The sequence below is a fragment of the Falco naumanni genome, chromosome 1 (assembly GCF_017639655.2).
Source record: "Falco naumanni isolate bFalNau1 chromosome 1, bFalNau1.pat, whole genome shotgun sequence".
Classification (NCBI taxonomy): Eukaryota; Metazoa; Chordata; class Aves; order Falconiformes; family Falconidae; genus Falco; species Falco naumanni.
Window position 1 is genome coordinate 76,234,289 of NC_054054.1, and position 22,312 is coordinate 76,256,600.

At 50.5% G+C, this 22,312-nt stretch overlaps 1 protein-coding gene across 3 annotated transcripts; it reads right to left on the bottom strand.

Annotated features, from left to right (window-relative positions):
* Window positions 1-206: 206 nt before the first annotated feature.
* On the bottom strand, window positions 207-6,595 carry PPP1R3B (protein phosphatase 1 regulatory subunit 3B). 3 transcript variants are annotated; one of them, XM_040599992.1, is made up of 3 exons: window positions 6,533-6,582; window positions 5,691-6,008; window positions 207-3,690 (listed from the first exon to the last, which is right to left on the bottom strand). In XM_040599992.1, exon 3 carries the CDS (start codon window positions 3,657-3,659, stop codon window positions 2,799-2,801), a length of 861 nt encoding a protein of 286 aa, XP_040455926.1. In that variant the 5' UTR covers window positions 3,660-3,690; window positions 5,691-6,008; window positions 6,533-6,582; the 3' UTR covers window positions 207-2,798. The 3 variants fall into 3 exon arrangements, with proteins under 3 accessions (XP_040455926.1, XP_040455916.1, XP_040455935.1); XM_040599982.1 differs by lacking the exon at window positions 5,691-6,008 and having other exon boundaries at window positions 6,533-6,595; XM_040600001.1 differs by lacking the exons at window positions 5,691-6,008; window positions 6,533-6,582 and adding an exon at window positions 4,118-5,683.
* Window positions 6,596-22,312: the final 15,717 nt, after the last annotated feature.

Here is a 22,312-nt window from a genome sequence, read left to right on the forward strand (position 1 = left end):
TTCCCACCATGCAGAGGCTCTGGAAGCATCTGTGTTCACAGAAAGGCAGCAGGAATAGGCTGAAATTTCCTGTTTCAAGCAGCAGATTCCACCACAGATGTGTGCTCCTCCCTGCTAACAGCCACTTGCAGGAAACCGGTCCCATGTCTAAATCACCTCCCCAGCCCCATGGGTGTTTAAATAAGATGACTGCAAGATACACAGCCAACATTTTGTTCCACCTTTATTTTAACAATCAGATAAAAACAGAACCATAGTTTTAAAAGTCATTACACAGCAATTATAAAGTGCATTTTCCACTTGAATATTGTGTACAAAAATATCTTTTAAAAAAACAAACATGCAAAACACCCCACAAGGCACTTCCAGGCATAGAGCAAGGAAAGCAACCCCTCGCTTCTATGTTCACATTAGCAATGGAAAAGGGAAAAAGGGAAAGGCCACAAGTAGTATTTTTAAACCGCTATTGGTCAAATAGTCAGTTCCCATCCTAGCTTTTACTTATGGCATTGCTCTAGCTAATCTTCCATGTTCCTTCCTAAACACACCCCATCCACAACCTAAAACCAAACAGGCTCCATAAGGAGATACCACCATCCACAGTACCCCAGACATACATGCCTTGATTCAGCTCACAAACTCTCCATAGGCTTGAGAACATGCTAGGAGAACATGACTTCTCTACAGTCAGTATCTTACAGCATTAACACCATAAACTTATTAAAAAAAAAGTGTCACTCAAGCTTGCTTAAAGTTTAAAACCAGGTTTAAGCCAAGCTAGGCAACAGTCCCTTCAAGAGTGACCAGATGCAGGTTATAAGGGCTGATTCGGGAAGCTGTTTGAACAGAGGAACCAAGCGTGGTGAGCTCTGGACTAGCAAGCAGATTTACCACCTTGACTAAGTGGTCAAGCACAGTTATGACATGCATTGGTGTTAGGTTTTTGGAAAAGGAGCAGTTGAAGGGAAGCTATTCTTTCTGGAAGCTCTTGCTCCTTTCAGCATCCAACAGTGATCACAGTATCCTTTCTAAGTTCGGGTAAAATAGTTTTTAAGTATTTTATACAGTAGTCTCCAGAATTAAAAGCTAAGTTTAAGAAGTTAGGTAGGCTAGCCCATTGCTTCTCTCCAGCCCATCCAAAGGCCATTATCAATGCACAAAAAATTATATAAAGCTTATGCACTAGAAAAAAGTAAGATTCCCTTGACTTCTATTTCTACAAACTATTCAGCACTCTCCCTTTGAGCCGAGGGAGTAAGTTACTCTGCTCAGCTGGCACCCAAGCAGCTTTGTGAGGCTGCTCGGCACTGCACAAGCTGGCCACCTCACCTCAGGCCTAGAAGACAAGCTGCCTCTTTGAAGATGGGGATGGTTCACATCTATGATTTGTTTCACATCCAGGTGTCAGGATGACCCATCTCCCACTTCTTATGGCTAGTTCTTTGCACAGGTGGAGCGAACCGCTTCTTATGGACACAGAGATGCAAAGTTCGGGCATTTACAGGTTGAAATGGCAGCTACTGCCACAACAGTGAGGCAGGCCCAGCACATTGATGTTCATCCAGTACAGCCACAGCATCCTCACAGGTGAGGACTGCCATGCCATTAGCTGCCAAGCAGTCCAGGGCACCCAGTAACAAACCATTAGGAGATCTTTTTTAAAAGCAATGTTATTTCCAAAGCCTGTTTATCCTAAAGCGTTGCTGGGATTGCATGTACCACCTCTTCGTCAGTCAAGGCACTTCCACTGCAGCAGGTACACAACAGTCACCTTCTTGTAACAGACACAGCACAGAGCAGCCATGCGGTCCATTTGTATTTAGCTCCTGTAACACCCGAGCACAGCCTCCTGCACAGGACTCTAGGCCCCAGCTGGACAAAACCCTGGTTTACAGTCCATAGAAGAACTGCATTTTCAGGGCCCAGCACGGCCAACAGCTGACTTCAAATGTCCATTAAGGGGAAAAAAGCATCACCGATCACTTGTGATTAAAGAAACAGGAAGGTTCTGAAGAAGGCAGTCAAGGCTGTCAACCCATGGCTGTGTTACAAGCACTACACAGCTACAGCTAATCTCTATTTTTGGTAACACCAAGGATATAATGAGAGTTTTTTTAAGATCAGCTGATAAAACAACTGGTGACTAAGCAGATCAGATCCTCTCGCACAGGCACACGTCTCCTAATATGGCAGGCTGCAGGGCCATATTTCCTGTCATCACAGTCGCATTCTTTGTCTTCAAAACACCCTTTCTGCCTCCAGCAGGAAGGGCCTCACACTACAAGGATGCGTGCAAGGAGAGGACCCCGTTCCCCACAAGCCCCCTACTATTACCAGACAGGCATGGGCCAGCTTTGTAAGGACAGCCCACTAAATATAATACTAGAACATTCTGAAAAAGCCTTTTAACACTAGGCAAGCAATACAAACCAGCCACCACTACGCAGCTTCAACAGATGATATAAGCACTGTAGTGTTCCCCTGGAGACTAGCAGCTTTATAGAAGAGGAAGGAGTAGCAGCACTGAGGAGACACATGAGCAACAGCTCCTGGTCCTCTGAGCATCCAGAGAGCCAGTTATCTGAGCTGGGGCAGGAAAGGCAGCCCTTTTTGCCAGGGACGCTTCCCTGACTACAAGCCCACTGCCAGCAGAGCACTGCACATCTGGTTTTGCTGTGAGGCTTATGCAAAGCTACGTGGAGCCATACTTCTTCCACCTTTCCATACACTCCACCTTCAGACCGGATCTCAGGCCTGCTGACGCGCCAGCAACAGTCAATCAGGACTTTGTCCTTGGGTCAATAGTAAGGCCCTAGCTTCTCGTAGCCAGAATAGCTGGGCCACTCAGGAATGAGGCCGTAGGAGCATCGAGGGCTCCCAAACTGGTCAAAAGCACTGCCAAAGTCAGGGCCCTGTGGGGGGCTGACAGCTTCCTGGGCAGATTTCAGTTCTGAACGTATGATCCTGTAATTTGTGCCCCTGTTGCTGTCCCAGTACACCTTTCCATTGCACTCAAAGGAGATGGCAAACTCTACTCTTTCATGGGATTGAATCCCCTCAGGCAAGCTGATGTCAAAGGAAAATGTGTCCCGATCTGACCCTCCATACGTATCCTTGACATACTGGCATGGGTGATCCACAAAGTTTTTCCAGGTGTCAAACGTCATCCTGATCTTCACAGTCTTTTCAAAAGCAAGGTTCTTCACCTTCACTGTTCCCACAATGGATCGCTCCTTCAGCATACAGTTTTCAAGGCAGACACAGTCTGCCTGGAGGCGGTTTCTGAAGTCCAGGTAGTCCACAGAGGGCTGAACAAAATCCAGGACAAAGCTGTCCCTCTCCACTGTTGTCAGACCCACGATGTTGTCTATCAGCTCAGTGATGTTGAAAGGAATATCTAGTGGGTCATCAAACTCTGAGAACACCTTCACCATTGTCAGAGCAAAGCCTCTGCTATCTGCAAAGGATACCCTCTTCTTCACTTTGTTGTGTGTGAAGGTTTTTGCTGCCTCTTCTGGTCCATTCAGCGTAGTCTTGCCACTCAGCTGGATGCAGGGCCGCAGTGGCTTGCTTGGCTTTGGAGCAATTTTGCAGGCACACTTCTCTCTTCGCAGGGGTGAGGAGCACAGGTATAACTGCATTGCTACATCCACAGCCATTGCTTGTTTGTGAGGAAAATAGTCTAGTACTCTAGAAGATGAGAAGAAAGGTCAGTTGATATTAGAAAAGCATTTAAATATGAATTTTATCAGACAATTACTACACCACTTCTCAGCCATCCCAAAGAAACTTGCTTCCACCAACCCCACAAGTCCCTCAAGCTTAAAGGCAGGTACTTGCATGGTGCGATTTACAGACGTGGTGAGAAACTTGCTACATCAGATGTGACAGGACCAGAACCTGTTGTGCTCTTGAACAAGAGGTCTTAAAATTGCTACAGGGACAGAGCCACCATTTGAAAACACACACAAGCACTGCCCTACTAGGCTAGCAACAGCAGGATCCAGAGCATTTCTAACCCAAAGCAAAGCCCATGGCTCAATCCTGCTGGTGTCAACAAAACCCAGAGATTATCAAATATCAATGCTACATAAAGCAGTATTCCTGCTGCACTCACCTCAGAGCATCGGATGCTTTTGTAGGAGCAGGAACTCAGTTTGTCACAAGCTGCTGTATGCAACTGACCTCACCTTTCATAAAACCCCAAAGGTCTGGTATTTTTAGAGGCTAAAAAGCCTTGTTTGGTTGAGCTACAGGTATTGCTCATCACTGCCTCCCTTAACTGCTCCATCTGAAATACCTGCAAGTGGCATTGTAAGGATAGCAACAGTCTGGTACAGCGGCAGGGTAGAGACTTAGCTGACATTGCTCTGCACCGAGAGGAACCCCTTTCCCCTACTGCACTTTAAAACAGACGTCAGCTCAGGTGGCCCAGAAAGTTTTACCTCCAGCACAGAGCTCACACATCAAGCCTCCATCATGCTAGCACTGAGCCCCTGGGAAACACCTACATAGCCACAGGGCTCTGCCAAACACAACCCACCTACTCAAGGCTGACAGAGCCTTTGGAAACAGCCTGTGCCTTTTGGGGCAAGGACTTGTGTGCCCCTCTACCACAGGCTCCCCTCCTCTAGTGCCCAGCCTGTTCTCCAGGGATGTAACACCGTCCCTCTCTGTGCACCCACTCTAGGGAAGCTCCCACCCAGCACCTTGCCAGATGTAGCCCTGGAGTTGCCTCCGCAGCCAGGCAGCTCCCAGAACATCATACCTATCGCTCCTGCCCTTACACCGAGGTTAGGCTAGATGCTTTTGGCAGACTCTTTGGCCTGGCTCTGGATAAACCACTGGACAGATTTATCACACACATCCCCCCTTAAGTCAACTGCATTGCCGCTGACCTTAAACACAGAGTATTACCTTAATAAAAATCCCATCTGGCTGCAAGCCAGGCTCCAAAGCTGCTCCCACCACACAGAATAGGACAAGTCAGGAGCAGTAGCAGCAGCCACTGGCCATGTGATGCGGCACAGCTCCAGCTGCCAAAGCCACGCACAGCCAGCTCTAGTACTCAATTGCTGCCCCCATGCCAAGAAAAAGCGAGAGCTATGCTCTCCAATTCAGTGCTTTAACTCCCCACCCTGCAACACCAACAGAGCAGTTCTGAGCAGGCTTTCACAGCATCCATTCAGCAAGGGCATCTGTTTATTGATAGCACATGTGCCAAAGCTTGCTTCCCAACACAACTCCTTCTGCATTGCCTCCTTCCAGCTCAAGGGCAGCTGTACAAGACAGACAGTAGATCCACCTGTCCGCTAATGCCATTCTGCTCATCTCTACCTGGTTTTGCCAAGTTTTTAATTCACACACATTTTATATAGGTCATTTCTTCCTTTAAATTAATGCAGCCTCCAATGCCTCTCTCTTACTTGGGCCAGTTTTATCTGCATTGCATCTTTTCCCAGGGAAATTTATTCAGCTGAATCCCCACAACTGCTGAAAAGTCAGGTTTCTTAGTAAGCCTTGGTTATTCACATTTTTATAACAAAGAGGCATGAAATAGCCAGCCTGATTTGCATTAATTGGAGCTTTTTTCAAGCTAAGAACTATATTAAGTGCTTTTCATACCCACTATCAGGCCGTGCTCTGTGCTTTTACAAACTTTTTCAGCCGATTTGATACCCCAGACATACCCTTCTGCACTTGAGAGCCTGCTGATGCCCAACTCACAGCCAACAGAGGAAGGTTTGCCTTTTGGGGCTGGTGTTGGCCATCTTAAACTTCAGACGCTTTGAAGGTGGGAGCAGGGAAATCATTACAGGAGCTTACACAGGAAAGGGAGCTGCAGTAAGCAAGCAGCACAAGGCTGACAGCCCTGCGTGGGTACAGGGGTTGAGCCCTTCCCCCTGCACCCCAAAGGCCAGCAGAGCGGATTCTGCCTCCAGACACTTTCCTGCAGCTTGGCCCTCTCCAGAGGGGAACGTCACCACTCTCTCCTCCCTCCCTTATTCCTAGGAAGGAGATGCAAGTCAGAGGAAAGGAATTATTTACTCCTACATTTAACAAAACCCTTCGATTGCCTCCATCCTGCTCCCGGGGCTGGGTAACCCTCTTGCAGCGGGCTCGACGTGCGGCAGCTGCTACGACCGAAGTTTTCGGAAGCGACAGGCTGCTGGACGGAGCACGCTCGGGCTCCCTGCCCCCTTCTCCTCCCCGGTTCGGGCCGCTCCCAGGGCACAGCCCAGCTCCCACCGGCATGGGGGACCCCGAGGCCGTAACCCCGCTACCACCCGCCCCCCCTGCGGAGCCCAGCAAAGGCAAGCCGCACGCCCAGCCCCGCCGGCGCTCCGGGGGGCACCGCGCCCGGCTCCCCCGGGGGGGCCGCAGGAGCCCAGCCGGGAGGATCCCGCCCTCCCCAGCGGCAGCACCGCGGCGGGGAGCGCCGGTACCGCTTCCGCGCACCCGCGGGGTCTGCGGTCCCGCGCCGCGGGGCACGGCGGGACCCGGGGAGCACGGCGGCGGGGCGGGAGCATACCTGGCGCACTGCATGAGACCGGCCCCGGCACCCCAACTCGCCCGGCCCCGCCGGGCCCGCAGCCTTAAGGCCGCCCGCCCCGCCCGCCCGGCCCACGCCGCAGCCAATGAGCGCGCTCCCAGCGCGGCGGGCGGCCAATAGGCCGGCGGGGGGAGCCCGCGGGGGGCGCCCGGCGGCTCCTGAGGAGCCGGGGCGGGAGGGGCGGCAGCATGCTGGGCGTTCGGGGCGAAGGGGCCCGCTCCGTCCTGGAGGTGCCTTGCGAGGTGGGCTCCTCTACCCTCGACCGGGGCTGCCTTGTCTTGGTAGAAGGCAGAGCTCTGTGGCAGGCGTTGGATGCCCCAGTGCCTCCCTGTCCCGCTGCAGTGCGTGGCTGCTGTGCCGCGGTGCCCTCCCTGCCGGCCCGCAAGGGCAGCGTGGGGCTCTGTGGTGGTCGCAAACGGGCAGAGAAGGGCTAAACCTCCAGGTTCCATCAGGAACGTGTTCTCGAGGCAGGAAAGGCTTTTTGGGGCGCTGCTGGGCTGGGCCGGGGTGCCTGGGTGCTGCGGGGAGGGTTACTCTATACCCCACGTCTTGCGGCCACTGCTCGGGGCTGCGGGTCTGTGGTGGCACTGGGTAGAAACCTCCAGAGGATACTGCAGAAACTCCTCTTTCTGGGCAACGTTGTGGAAAAAATTACTTTCTCATAGAGGTGACTGACAGTAGGAAGAATCACCTGCGGGCCCCAACCAGCACAGAGGCCCACACCATGGGAGTCCCTGCCCGGGAACATGCGCAGAGCTGTGAAGTGTTTCCGACCCCCTGAAAACACCTGCCAGGCAAATGGATGCCCTGGCATAGACCCCCACTGGTTTGCAGGGCCAGCTGGGCCAAGGGGTCCTCCCAGCTGCCCTCCTGCTGCCAGCTCCTGCCTCTGCTCCCTGGGGGTGCTCCTGAGTTCGCTTCGGCACAGAGCCTGATGTCCTCAACGATGTAAAAAGTGTGCGTGGAGCTAGCCACCCTGGCAGGGAAGCGGCTCTGGGGACAAATGCCATGTCCATGAGCAAGCAAAGCCTGCTGCGAGGTGGGCATGGTGCATCCACTTTCTCCCTATGGTAACAGTGGGATAATAGTATTTGCCTCTTTTTGTGCCACATCTGGCTTCTAACTGCGGAACTGTGAGCAATGCTGCACTCCCTCTCCTCCTTTACAGAGCATAAAAGCAGGATTGAAGTGTCACCATTTGTTTTCAATTAACTTGTGGAAACACACACAGCTATTGTTAAAGCCAGAGACTTCCTGCTAGAAGCTGCCATTTCATAAACTTATTACTCTGCAAGGAAAAAGGGCATTGTTGAGGGAAAAAGTCTACATTGTTTCTTGGTTTATAAACCCTTTTTAGATAAAGGCAGTGATAAGATTTAAAGTCGGGGAGAGAGAGCTGAAAGATGTGCTCACTGCAGGAGTCTTTCAGACTTTAGAATTTCGTGTGCTGAGGTGTGGTGGGACTTCAACACATTCTACGGAGTGACGGGGTTTACATCGGGGATGAGAGGAGCCGTGTTCAGATTAGCCTGGGAGCAACACACAGAGACCCAATAAGGTGGTCACAGCTCATGGGCCCTCTCCACTGCTGTGTCCCCTTCTCCTGGCAGGGCCACCACAGCCTGGCTCAGCGTTGCTGATCTTGGGACACTGGAGAGATTCAGGTGTAAGTAAACTCACCAGAGTTTAATGGGATGAGCCAAAAACCTGGGAAACCCCAACCTGACTGGCACTTATCACTCTGCTCTGCCCCAGATTTCTCCTGGCTGTTGCTGGCTGCTCAACACCATGGAGGTGCTGAGGGAGGTGTTGGTTAGCCTTTGAGCTGTGTGGGTTTTGGCCAGCCAGCGCTGGGGAAGGAATGCATGTGAAGTGGCTTCGGGTGCGTTTCTGCCCCATGATACAAGCCCTGTTTGCCATGAGCCGGGCAGGCTGTTTCACAACTGCCACTTGATGTTTGCTCCTGAAGCAAAGGTAGGTGGAAGTCAGGGCAGGGTGTTGTGCTGGGCTGTGGACACAGGCTGTTATCTTCAGGGAGCTGAGATAGTGGCTATATTTAGGTCTGTGCAAGGCCCTTGCACAGTGGTCTTTGTGATTTCCCCACAGCTTTCCACCCCTCCCACCTTGCTGAGGGATGAGGCAGAGCTTGCTCCCTGGCATGGGGAAGAGGCTCCGTAGGTGTTTCTACCTGGGGGAGCATTGTAGAACCAGTCCCATCTATGACAGAAATCTCTGGAACGAGGGTCCCGCTCTCCCATCAGGTCTCACCTGGGGGTTGTTCCTGGTTTAGCTGGAGGATTTAGTCCAGGGCCCCTGGGACAGGACATAGTGGCTCCCGCACCCCTGGGGTGCGGCCCTGCTGGCTTGCTGCGGGAGGAGAGGCAGAGTTTTTCTGTTCCTCCTGTGGGGCAGCCCTCCTTCCCCCACCACAGTCCTTCAAGAACCACCTCTACCAGCAGGCTTGAGTAGGACCTTGGGTACCCTTCCTGGTCTTGCCACCTCCCTTGGTGCCCTTCTAGAGGCAGGGGTGGATGGAGCATCTTCTCCCTGTCCGGAACTGGCAGGCTGCTGTGCCAGCTTGGCCTCCCAGCAGCTGGCCACTGGGCAGCCCCGGCGGGGAAGGGGAGTGGGGACAGGGGTGTTGTGCAACTTGTCTGCACCGCAGCAGGCTGCAGAGCCAAGGTTCAAGGGCGAGTGTTGTAAACCGGTGGAGCAGCTGATGTAACAGCGCTACCCAGGGAGCTGTGCTGGGGCTGTCACCTTGGGGCACCCCATCCCACACCTCGTGCCCTCTCCCAGATCAGCAGCCCACTCCTGATACCTTCTCCCTGCTACCCCAGCTGCCATCCCCTGTTGCTGCCAATGGGCACAGGGGCTCCAGTCCCCTGCACCTCCGCACCCAACTGCGGCCCCAGCCTGGCTGGGGGTGCCCGGCAGTGCAGTTGATGGGAGGTCTCCATCCCTGGTGCTGGCAGTCCTCAGGGTGGCAGCAAATGTGCCACGCTCCTTGTGCTCACCACGGCAGCCCACTGAGGCAGATGGTGCCACCGTGGTAGTGCAGTTGCTGTTGCAGTGCTGGTGCTTGCCAGCAATTTCCAAATCGGCAGCACTGAGGAACTGCTGTCTTTCAGCCAGGCCGTGACGCTTGCACCAAGCAGAGGAGGGCTTTTGTTAAAGTCCACCTGCCTGCCTGTGATAAGGCTGTGAGGGTAACTGAAGTAATTTTAATTAGATGTTGTCTCATATCAAAATGCTATGAGCGAAACTAATTTTGGAGTAATTTTGGACAGCACTGGGGCACTGTGGGAGAGTTGGCCAGGCCAGTGCAGAGTCCCAGGAGCAGTGGCCGTCGGCAGCATGACATGCCATCCTCCAGAGAGAACATACCCGTGGCTGAGCTGGGTGGCTGGCTGGCTGTCGGTCCTCCCCCATCCCCTCCAGATGTACTGCTGGGTGTCAGCCACACTTGACGGTGGAGTGGGAAGCTAACACATCACTTCTAAGTTTTGTGAGAATCAACAGCTGGTGGGGAGAGACCCAGCGAGCATTCTGGGCTTGGCTGCAGTGGCCTGCTGGCCAGTCAGTGTCTCCACCAGGTGGCCAGCCAGCACTGACAGCCCCTTGGCCAGCTATAGTACATGTTCATGGAGTGGTGGAAAAAGCTGAGGTAAAGAAAGTGGGACAGAAGGACAACATGACAGAAATCTGCAGGAAACATGTCTTCTATTGTTCTATGTTTCACCATCAACTTGGTCTTAGCTGCAACTGTGTCTGAGGTCTGATGTGTTGCTTGGGAGCACCTTGTGGTCCCAGGCCCCTGTCCAGCTCCTGAAAGGTCACAGCAAACACAGCTCCACCAAAGAAAACAGTTGAGAAGTCTTGTCAGATGATGGGATTTCCCTCTCTAATTCCACATGTCTCAAACTCCTGTGGCCATCCCAGGAAATCAAGCAAAGAACATTCAACATGCCCCGGCACCAAAGAAAATCCCACCCTCAGTTAAGGCTCCTGACCATGCTTCAGGGAGCCATGCTCCAAGGCAGAGGCCTCATCGCTCCTGGTTCTATCCAGAAATGAGGAGTTAAGTACATTGGCTGCTGGCCTGAGGTAGGATATTTACCTTGGCATGGCTCCCTTTGGATCTTGTATGCGCTCATGGTCAAAAACCTCAAGGAACATGTACTCTGCCCTCCTGAAGACCATGGCACCTTCCCTTCCAGCACAAAGATGGTGTGAGGCTAGATGAAAAGCCTGCCCTGGTACTGTGTATTGTAGAAAAAGACCGGGTATTTTAAAGCTATAGTAATTCTTAATAATAAAATAAAATTTCTTAATAATTACAATGCCCAGCAAGAGAAACCATGAAAATCCTTGCGAAAAAGGGAGATTATGGGGGAGAGAATTGATGCAGATAAGTTAACGACAAATGCCTTAAGGAAAGCTGCTATCCACAGAGAAAAAGGGAATGGGCTTCCAGCGAAGGAAGAGCCCAGAGGGCAGCACAAGGAGACAAAATGACAGTAGAGCAACCAAATGACAGGCAGGCAGGAACAACAAAGAGGTAAGTCCTTGTCCAGGCATACAACATACTTGTCAAAAATGTTATAGCGGTGCTAAGGTGAGGCACTATATGCAGGATACCAGGTTAAAACTACCTCTACCCCAAAGATCGGGACCCAAGAGTAGGTGACTCCCTGCAAGGAAAGGAAGAGTACCTCCTGCTTTCTCAACATCTGTGATGTTCTCTTCAGAGCACTGCTCCGAGACCTTGCCTTCATGAAGTCTACAGATTTCATTCCCATCAGTGAATTCCTAGAAAAATCATAGCAAAAGAAAGAAGATTGATTGTCTTCTCCAAGACTGAACAAAGCAGTGCAACAGCTGTGTACCCATCCTTACTTTATTTTTTCCTGAGAGCATCCCATCCCCCAGTGATCATGTGCTGTGGACATGTCTGGCTTGATCTCCCAGAAACTTTTCTTTGTTACATTTCAGTTGATGCAGAGAAATATGGTGGCTTTTCGTTCCTTCTGCTGTTTGCTTGAACCCAGGAGCATCTGGTTGTACAGATACAATGTGTAAAAGGAAAAATAATTGTCTGTAAGTAGCACATGCCATCCTACATGAAGAGAAAAAAAAGAGTATAAAGGTACAGCCTGGACTAGAACCTCAAATCCTCCAGATTCCCCATGTGCTCTTGCAGGAGATAAACAGCAAGGGCCGGGCTTGGAGTGGTGAGAGTATAAAAAGGAATCGGGGCTATTTCCATCAATAGACTGATGCAATTGCAGAGACAGAGGGATGCTCAGCTCCCCTCAGGCAGGCCGAATCAGTCCAGCTGCATCGACAGCTTGCCTTGTTTACACCATACAAGTGTCCGACTGACTGGACTTGGATCTGCCCTAGATCCACAAGTCAGAGTGAAGCAACGTATATTTTTACTTTGGTGCCCTACACAGACTGCACCAAATTTGGTGGGGCAGATATCTTGGGAACTTGCATGTATCCAGGCCTGGGGACTTGGAGAGCTTATCTCTGTGTGAGAGACTGTGCTTTGCCTGAAAGTCACTTGTATGCTGATGAAGGTTGAAAGAGAAAAAGCCACACTGAGGCGTGCATGTAGTTCTTGGTGATAAATATGATCTGAAGCTCTTGAGCAGGTACCAAAGGCAGTATCAATGGTAGAAGCAAGAGCTGAGCAGAGGGTGCTGAGGAAGGAGGTCAGCTGGAGCTGCTCCCATCATCAGCCTTTGCATTCTTTGAAATGTTTTTCAAGTGTAACCTGGCCTTTTTATCTGGAAGTTTTAATTTAATCCTTGGGGGAAAAAAACCCCTGGTGATATTCAAGGATTTACCCAATTAACCATAAGCTTGAAGTTTCCTTCCTGCAGAAACAGACTGCAAGCAAAAATTACCCGTCTCTGGGGTTCTTGTGCTTCTGAAGTTGCACATTAAATGCAGCTAAGTAGGTCACTTGGGATCCCAGATTAGGTGCATACAAATAACCCCACTGTCTGCAGGTAGTTTAGGATTCTGCAGAGACAGTGCTTTCCCTGCCCGACCTCAAAAGATCTAGCTAATCTCAGGTGCACCTAGTAGGAATAGGTTATGCACAGCATCTTTGCACCACAGCGTGGGCTTCTAAACTTGAATTGGATGAGGCAGAATTTAGGAAATGTGCCTGCAGACAATAGACACACCCAGGGCAGGAATAACTCTGGCGGGACCTGGAAAGCAGGCTAGTTATTCATAGGAAGCCTGCTGCTGGCTCTTGTCAGGGAGGAGGAAATCAGGCCATCGGCTGGTACGGTAAGCAGCGTTCCAGTGCTGACAGCTTGGAATAGCTCATGTCCCAAGCCCATGGAGCCTGCAAGCATTTTTGGCTGCCTCCTTCATCCCTCCTTCTCTAGTCTTTGCTCATCTCCTATTACTGATCTGCTAGGCATCCCTCTGCTGCGTGTGAGATGGCACAGAGAAGAGGAAGGTGCTGCCAGCCTCCAGTAGCAGCCGCTGGGCTCCTGCAGTGGCTGAAACCCAGCGTAAAGAAAATGCAGCTCCCTCCCAAAAGCAAAACAAAGTGCTTGATGTCCATCAAGTTTCCTTGGATGCCATGATTCCTGAGCAGAAGTTTAAACACTGAAAGGCAAGTCAAGGTGGTGCAGATACAGCAGGTGGTGAAGGAGAAGGTCTTTGGCTTTGTAAGATGGGAGACCAGCTTATAGTGATCTGAACTATGTGGCACCAGCAAAGCTGGGAAAAAACAGCAATAGCCAGGGCCTACAGGAAATTCGGTAAGTTGTGATAAATGTAATGGTTCTGAAAGTCATCACAAGTAGGCTGGGAACTGAATTTGCTGACTTACCAGCCTGTGATAATGGAGAGAGAAATCTAGAAGAGGTGTAATAGTGCACAGCAGCTGAACATCCCCCAGTGACTGCTGTATTTCGGATGACTGTTTTTTTGAGAAAGGAAGTGAATGCAATATTGTTTTTTCATGTCTTGTGCAAGAGGACAGCAACATGGGCACCAGTGTGATGCATGTATACGTAGGCACGTACATACACATGTACTTGCATGGACAGGTTCTTGCACAAAGATGTGCATGGAAAGATGTAAGAGTTCGGTGTTATGCCTCATGCTCAAATAAGCTCAAAGAGTAGAACATCATCTACTGTTGAGCTTTTTAGTTGCAAAGAAAAAAGAAACCTGATTGCACAGATTTTGAGCTGTCTTAGGTTTTGATCTTTATTCATCTCCAGAACTGCAATGATAAGTCAGGTGTTTTTTCTGAAAGCCAAATGCCATTTGATGCTACTGATAGGCCATCTTTCCAAATCTTTCAAAAATACTTCCACCCTCACTGCATCAGTCCAATTTTGTGCAGTATTACTCCATCAAAACTCATAGTGCAATGCTGAAAAAGTGCAGGCAGTACCAAACTCTGTGCTAATTATTTCCATTTGTGTAAGGCTCACTTCAGAACACAAAGTCTCCTGTGATGTTCAGGCTCCCAGTGTGGCAACAACCTGGAAAAGACCAAATGCTGTGTTTTCTGAAGCTGGTTGCTATAACCTTATCATCTGAGACTCACAGAGCTCTTTGGATCTCGTCATCAGCACGCCCCAGAGACAGGAAGGTACTGTCATGTCTTGGAGAAAGGCTGCACAGCTAGGCTGGCTGCCCCACGGCGGGCTGACCTACCTCAAACCCTGCCAACTTTCTCAGTTGAAACGGCTTCAAGTGCAGTTTTCCAGCTTCCCCTCCCTCAAGGTCATTGCCGGTTGGATCCTCCATGGGAGTCCTTACAAGCCCTAATGCAGCAGCTCAGGTTGTTGCTACTGTGAGCTGAGTTTGGGCTATTTCACAGTTTTGGGACAATCGTTGTATCCCTCGGTGCCACAGCCACTAGAGTTGCAGTTGTGTTAGGGTTTGCTTAGGTAAGGGATTTGCTTGGGTCCTCCAAAAGGTAGGCAGAGTTAGCTCAATCAAATCAAATACTATTTGATTAACAGCTTAACCCAAGCTGTTGTGACCTCCCTGACAGCCAGGGCCTGACCTAGCCTGTGCAATGGCACAGCTGGGGCTTTGCACCATTCTTGTGCAAGGAACCATGTGTCACACGTGCAGGATGGAGCTACCCTGGCACAAAAACTGCCTCCAAGCTTTTTAAAGCCTCCACTTAGACGTGAGCTAAGGCACCTATAAATAGCAATCGGTGGCCCCTGTTTAACCCAGGGGCTTTGATCATGGAGCTGGCTCTGCTTGTCAGTGCTTGGCTGCTCTCAGCCTCAGCTCTCTCATTAGCTGGGAGCCAAGTTCACTACTCCTGGTTCGTTGCTGCCTTGTAGTCCGGGTAATGGGGGGGGCAGGCATGTGTTTCATTAGACACCTGTAAATATGAAAATACATGTTCATCTATTATATGGCAATTAATATGCTTGTATATAACTACAATATACAATTTGTAATAGAAAATATAAAACATAAATTGTGAATTAAGACTTCAGTGCAAAGCAAACTGTAGAGATTTCTAAAGTTAAATAATATATTTTAAATAAATCTCTAAATAAAGGGCTGAAGGCTGCTGCCTCAGGCCAGGGAAGTGACTTGACACCAACATTGCAAAGCAGGCAATGTCCCCATCCGGTACGGATGCTGTAGTGGACAGTCTGTCATGGGCTTGACCACTGCCTGTCATGATGCTGCTGGCCCCCAATGTTTCTTATCTGCATGAGCATGCATCCTATTTACTGAGTGGACTTCCTTCGTTTTGCAGCCCACTTTCCCTTATGTTATTGGCATATGATCAGATGGGGCAGCTGTGATATGTCAAAGTAATTGCGCCACAGTCCAGCTTTAATTGCCTTTTCCAGGTCATTGCAAATTTTGAGGCTCTTAAATCATCATCAGGGCTGTGTTTCTCACTGCCAGATACTGCTGAGGCTGTCCATGGAGCACTGTGCCAAGTCTGGGTCTCTGGTGCAATAGAAATGGTGACAAGCTGCAGCCCAGTGGCAGCCACCAGGCTGGTGAGAGTTTGGAGCACATGGTGCATAAGGAAAGACCAAGGGAGCTGGGCTTCTTCAGCCCAGAGGAGAGATGGCTGATGGGGCTGCAGATGCATCTTCCACTGCCTGAGAGGTAGACAGAGAATGCAGAGCCAAACCTTCTCAGAGGTGCTCGGTGAAAGGACAAGAGCCAACAGGTGCTTCTGCAACACAGGGACCTCTGAATGAGATAGGTGGAAACCACTCTGCTCCAGGAGAACGGGTCAGCAGTACATGGCCCAGAGAGGTGGTGCCATCTCTGTCCTTGGGGGTCATCAAGCCTTGCCTGGATGTGGCTCCAAACATCCTGACCTGACTGTGAGGGTGGCCCTCACATGAGGAGTGGGGAGGGGACAGAAACCTCCAGAGCTCCCTTCCGCATAAAGCTGTCAATGATTGTATGATTATATTGTATTTCCCCATTTGTTTGTTGTTTCCCCAACTGTTTTTTGCCCCCTGAAAGCATCGATGGCTAGCAGACCCATCTCAGGGGACCAAGGCTGTCACAGGAACAGGAGAAAAAAGCACAGTGCTTAAAATCAAGAGTATTTGATACAATGAGCAAATACAGAATGATGAGGCAGATAAGAGATGGAGAACTTGTATATCAGTATGGTATGAAATCCAGCATTATGTGGCTAAGAGAGGAGAAAGAAAGACAGAAAGAAAGAAAGACAGACAGAAAGAAAAAAGGAAAGAAAGAAAGGAAGAAGGAAAGAAAGAAAGAAAGAAGGAAAGAAAGAAGGAAAGAAAGAAAAAAGAAGGAAAGAAAGAAAGAAGGAAAGAAGGAAAGAAAGAAAGAAGGAAAGAAAGAAAGAAAGAAAGAAAGAAAGAAGGAAAGAAAGAAGGAAAGAAAGAAGGAAAAGAAAAGAAAGAAACCAAGGATGACTCTCAAAATGGTTTAGTAAATGTCTCAAAGCTTTTACAGACAAGAAGTAATAGATGAACATGAGCTTACTACACTGTCTCAGAGCAAAGCCCTTCCTTTAATTAATTTATTACTAATATGATATTGTCCTAATCTGTAGGAAGCAATCAGATATGCAAAAGCCAAGTTATCCTAATCTAAGGCAAACACACGTATCTCTTACTAATATAGAAGTATCTTATTCTGCATAAAGCAAATAAGCCTATCTGCGGGCTGTGTGCAGGTGATCTGGCTCACAGACCTTTGCTCACAGCATGTGATACGACTCTTGCTCCTCTGAAGATTCCTGCCTGCCTTAGCTCCTGCTGCAGGCCAGAAGGGCTCATGCTGGGTATCGCTGCTACCCATGACATGCTCTGCTGCTGTCCATGATGTTGTCTTAAGTAAGTTTGGCTGGTTTGTTTCACCGCTCACCCTGGTCTAAGACTTTCTATGTGAATGAAGTTTATATCAGAAATCCTGACATCCCATCAGCTGCTAGCATTAGACCACTCTTTTTTTTTTTTTTTTTTCCCCATTTGTAAAGGAGGTGTATGTAAAATGTGCAGCTCCCTATGACAGGACCTTGTGGATGCTAAAAACTGATGTGAGTTCAAAAAGGGATCAGGCACATTCACAGAAGCAAAAATGCCGCTGTTGCACACAAAGACGCTCCTGCCTTTTCAGGAAACCCTTGATCTGAAAACTGAGCTGGCTGGGAAAGTAATGTGGAGAGGAATCACTACATGCTTGTCCAGCTCTTCTCTTCCTCAGGTATCTGCTATAGATCCATACCAGACAGGGTGTGGAGGGAGACGGACCACGTTTGAGCCTAAGGACTCACAAAAAAGGTTGTTCAGTGTCACAGGTATATTGGAATTTGTCCCTAGAAATGTTCACAGAAGGCAAAATCCTATGGGCAGAGGGACAGCTGCAGAGCAAAGAGCAAGGCTGCCCAACTCCTCCTCCCTACCCAAGGGCTCCTGAGTAGAAAGGCTTCTGGAGTTTGCAAATAGCTTGAAATCACCTGCAGGCGCAGATAGTGTGGCAGGCCGTCCTGACTTGATACTTCCCCATCCGCATGCTCCAGCTGGAGAACCTGGACAGCATTGGTAACTCCACCCACCCTGTACTGGGAGAGCTGCGGCTGGCAGCGAGGGCACTGGCGAGCATCACTGGTGTAAAACTCAAAGGTGCCTGCCCTGTGGCAGGTGAAATGGGTCTCTGCTTGATAATAAACAGGGCTGTGAGAAGTAGTAGCCAAGAAGTCTGTGATCTCTGTGATCCTCTGAGCAAAAAAACAGTTTATCATCCAAAAGATGCCCTTTATGTCAGTGCTGGCACCTCAGCTTCTGTGCAGCTGGCTTAGTGCATGGGTAGGGAAGGGCCCAGATGTGTCTAGTGGCATTTGAGCTCAAGGCTTGTGTGTCTAGAAAAAGCCTGGTAAGAGCCAGGAATTCAAGTGGTCCTGAAATAGTGATAAGGGCAGCTGGGGAATGCCTCATATGGACATGGGCTGGGGCAGTGGGGCTTGGTATGCAAGGAGGTGACACCTGCCCCACACACTCAGTGTCACATTTCACTCCCCAGAAGACTCCCATGAGGTGAGTGACATGTGAGTGACTTGTGCTGCGTCTCCAAGGCTCTGTGGAGGCAGTCCTTTGCCTGCCCTACACAGAGCTGCAGGAGGAGAGAGGTCTTTCTCCCAGGCAGTCCCCAGAGCTCGAGCTGGCCTGTCGTGGAACCTCTGGGTGACGAGGGGTGGCCCTGCCTGCCGAGCCACACATGCCAGACTGCTTGGTCAGTCCAGCTGCTTGCTGGCTGTGTTCCTCATTGCTTCCTAGAGTGCCAGGCAGCCCTTTGAGTTGCATGGCATGTGCCCCATGATTCAAATGCAAAAGCATCGCTGTCAGAATGTCACCCAAGAGGTCACCAAGCTTGGCAATCAAGGTAGGACCCCAGAAGCTGCACAGCCCTCCCTTGGCTTCTTCCAGGATGTCCCAGGCTCCATGATGGGGCACAGCTCTTCCTGCTGCCCTTCCAATTTCCCCAGCTTCAGCCTTTGCTTCCCTGGTGGAGGTTTCGGAGGCACAGCCAGCTACAACATTCTTACCATGGGTTGCTACTGAGCTGGCCTGGGAGCATCACAGGGAGAGGGGAAAAGATGGTTTTCATAAGCTTCCGTGTCTCACAGGGCTCTGTGGTGGTGTTTATCATCGTCCTGTCCACAGACAATGGAGTCTGGGCTGAAGCATCTGACCCAAAGCCAGCGCAGACATTGGCGTCAGAGCAAGGTGTAAATTCAGGGGCAGACCAAAGTCAGGTTTCAGCTCCAAAAACTGGAGCAACAACTGGAGGCTCCCTCGTGGTTTGCCTTTCCTATGCCAGATGAGTTTGCTCTTGCTTTTACCAGAGGTTGTGACCCAGTTTCAGGTCCAACAGTGACCGATGATCATCCAAAAGAAGCCCCTGAGCTTTCCTGAGCTCTTTTACTGGGTCACCTGAGATATCTTGATCTGTGGGCCCCAGCATGAGGTAAAGCATCCTCCTTTCTGTGGTGAGCTAGAGACTGCAAGAGAAAGGCATGGGCTGGCATCCGGCAGGAGCATGCTAGATAGCCCAGTGCCAAACAAAGTGGCAGCCAGCTACTGTGTGGCCATGTGACTACTGGCGAATATTTTTTAACATGTAAGTAAACCATGTTCTAATGTTACTCTCCCTTTCATCTTGTGAAAAAGGATTTTCAGGTTCTTTCCGGGTTTTTTTTCAGTTGTTAATGCCTTTTAGTCTCAGCCTGGACTCAGTTTGGATGGAAAAGCGAGCAGGTGCTCACATTGAGCAGTTGTAGCCAACAAAGAAGTGTGCTCTGTGGATATCGTTGCAAAGTCCCCTGTGCTGGTGGCAGGTGCTCTTTGGGCTGCGGAGGGCTAATGTCTTATTAGTTCAATCTTAACTCCAGGCTTCAAACAAACACGGTAAGCAAACGCCTTCCAGAAGGTGCCTCCAGCAAGCAGCACTGTGGCCTCCCTGTCATCCCTCGGGGACTGTGTGGTTTCCCTTTCCCTGGCTGTCTGGACTCCCTTGGGAGGTGGCTGCAGATCCACCTCAGGCACAGGCAGCTGTGTCTTAAGCAAGTGCCTGTGTGCAGCCCTTTCCTCGGGGTCCCTGTCGGCGCTGAGTTTCATCTAATCCAGACTTCCCCTCTAGGCAGGCCCGGAGGACGGCAGCAGAAACCCTTATTTCCCTTTTTGTAAATGCAAGAGGAACAGGGGAGTCCCAGCCCTGCAGAAGTGGTGGAAAGGCTGGCAAAGCATCCATGGAGTTAAAATGCCTGTTTCATATCCAGTTGGAGATGCAATGTAAACACTCTGAAAATTCTCTGGCAGCAGGCCTCTCCCCGACCTCACGCAATTATTGGGAAACCAGCTGCAGATGGTTGTCTCATCTCCTCCTCTTTTCTGCTCCTGGCCTGCTATGTTTCTATTCTCTCTCCCTCTCTCTCTCTCTCCCCTGTAGTGGCGTTCAAAAGCAAAGTGAAACAAGGGCTGAACACAGCAGCAGAAAGCTTTGCTGTTTCCACAGAAGTGCAGGAAACTGAGCGTGGCCAGGCAGTAGGCTCCAACAGCCAGAAATAGAGCATCAAGGAATTTCAGACTAAACCACCTTAACTCTGCCCAGTGCTGAGCTGATAGAACAGTCCCTCTGCTTTGCTCAATGTCAGGACTGCAGTGTTGAAACAGGGGAGCCTGTGGAAGGGGATCTGAGGAAGGATCTTGAAGCTTCCCTGTGGTGAGTGGCACATATTACAGGACCCGGTGGGCACTTTCCCTGCCTGGCTTGGAGCATCCCCTGCCCCCATTGCACGGGGAGCTGTGGGGTCTGCGCTGGCTGCCGGTGGAGGTGGCATGCTGTGAGTGCTGCCAGCTTCAGGGCTGAAGTCCCGGGTTTATTCTGAGAAAGGCTGCTGCGCAGGGTGATGAGCTCTGTACACGTGCCTGTGCAGCCCTGGAGCACAAAGTCAACACGGCCCTCTGCCAGACCTTGATCTGCAGCTGGAAAGAGGAGCCACCAGGTTCCTGTGTCCCTTCCCAGGTGGCTAGGGGAGTCAGACTCCCCTCTCTGAAGAAGCCTTCCCCCGGCATCCTGCTGGGACATGGCCAGACCTTGGCAGGTGCTTGATCACTTCTCAGGTACCCTTGGGACAGAGTGCTTGTGCCCTGCCAGGCTGGCATGGCTCAGCCGCGACTATGTAACACCAGCCACCCCCAAGAGGGGCTAAATCCCGGTGTCTGCGCTGAGACTGTGCATTTTTTGCCCCTTCCTCCGGCGGTAGTCAGGACACTTGAGGAAACATCTGACAGGTGGTTTCGTGGTAGTCCTGCAAGGCCAAAAGCTGCCAGAGTCTCACTCCTGCTGTTTTACCTTTTGCTGCCAGGCTGGGGCTGTTTAAATAAGCTGCGGTTATTTACCATGCCCTCTGGTCCTCGTGCTGTGCTGTGCTCTGCCCTGGAGGCTGCCCGGGCTTAGGGCTCTCACTGAGGCTGGGAGGTGCTGGCAGGCTCAGACAGACTGTGCTCCTGAGTGTGTAACCCCAGGGTTATCTCTGAAAACCCAAACAGCATGGCAGGTTCTATGCATGTGCAGCTACAGGGGGAGGAGGTTTCACAGCCCTTGAGCTTGGCCTAGCTACCTTTCATCTGCTATAGCCTTTATCATCTCCCCAGAGGGTCTGGGACAGCCTTAATTGGAGATGGGGGTTGTGATGGTGGATGCTAGGTTAAATATGTCTGTTTTCTTCATGCATAAGGCAATCTGCATCCTGGCATACGTTAGATATGTGGATGGCTCACACATGCTGAGGATTCTGGGCTGCCCTGTCTTTACCCTGATATCTCCACACCACACAGTCTTCTCAAGACATCGTCTCCCCCCAGCCCTGTGGGATGCAATACCAATCACACCCAGCATCTCCTGCATGGCAGCATTCCCATGCACCCTCCCCATCTCCCTCCCAGCCCACTCAGACAGCACTGTCTGCTCATGTCAATGTCATCTCCCTCTTGGTACTTCCCCAAAAGCCACAAGGCCACAGGGAACATGTTTGGCTGGATCAGCACAGCTCCATTCCTAGGAAGCAAGAGCCCAATAGTCATGGTTCCAAGGCTCACACATCTTTATTTCCCAGAAAAAAAATAGCTGGTCATGTATTTGTGCTAGATGCTGCAACCGGTGGCTGCCCAGAGCTCTAGTTTGCAGTAGACACGCTGCTACAGCCAGCCCCAGGGCTTTCCACAGGGATCGGCAGCATCCATGCACTGCAGGAAAGAGGTGTGCTGAAGGTCACAAGCCTACTGTTCCATGCAAAGCTCTTCCTTGGCACTGGCAAGAGATATCCCTAGGGTGCTCAGGGCAGGAGAAAAGCAAGTGGTCTCATGGAGAGCAGAGCCAGCAGCCCACATTGCCTTGTTGCTCTGTGTCTCTGGCTAATGGTACTGCAGGGATGAAGGGAGGTTCTGCCCTACCAGGCTGGATTTTCCTGGAACAGGGACGTATTTGAGACCTTTATGTTTGGGTCTAATGTTGGCTTATGGCTTGCTCTTGACCTGTAGGTTTCTAAGGTTTAAGAAAGGGACCCAGAGACTGAATGGCCAGTATCAAACAACTCTGCTCGTAGGAAATGGGATTAAACCAGAGTGAGCTGGAGGAATGAAAGAAGGTGCTACCCTAAAAGAAGAAAATTAGTGCGGCACTTTATGTCCTGGGAATTAGTGGCACAGTCCCTCCAAGGGCCAAAATGCTCAGCAT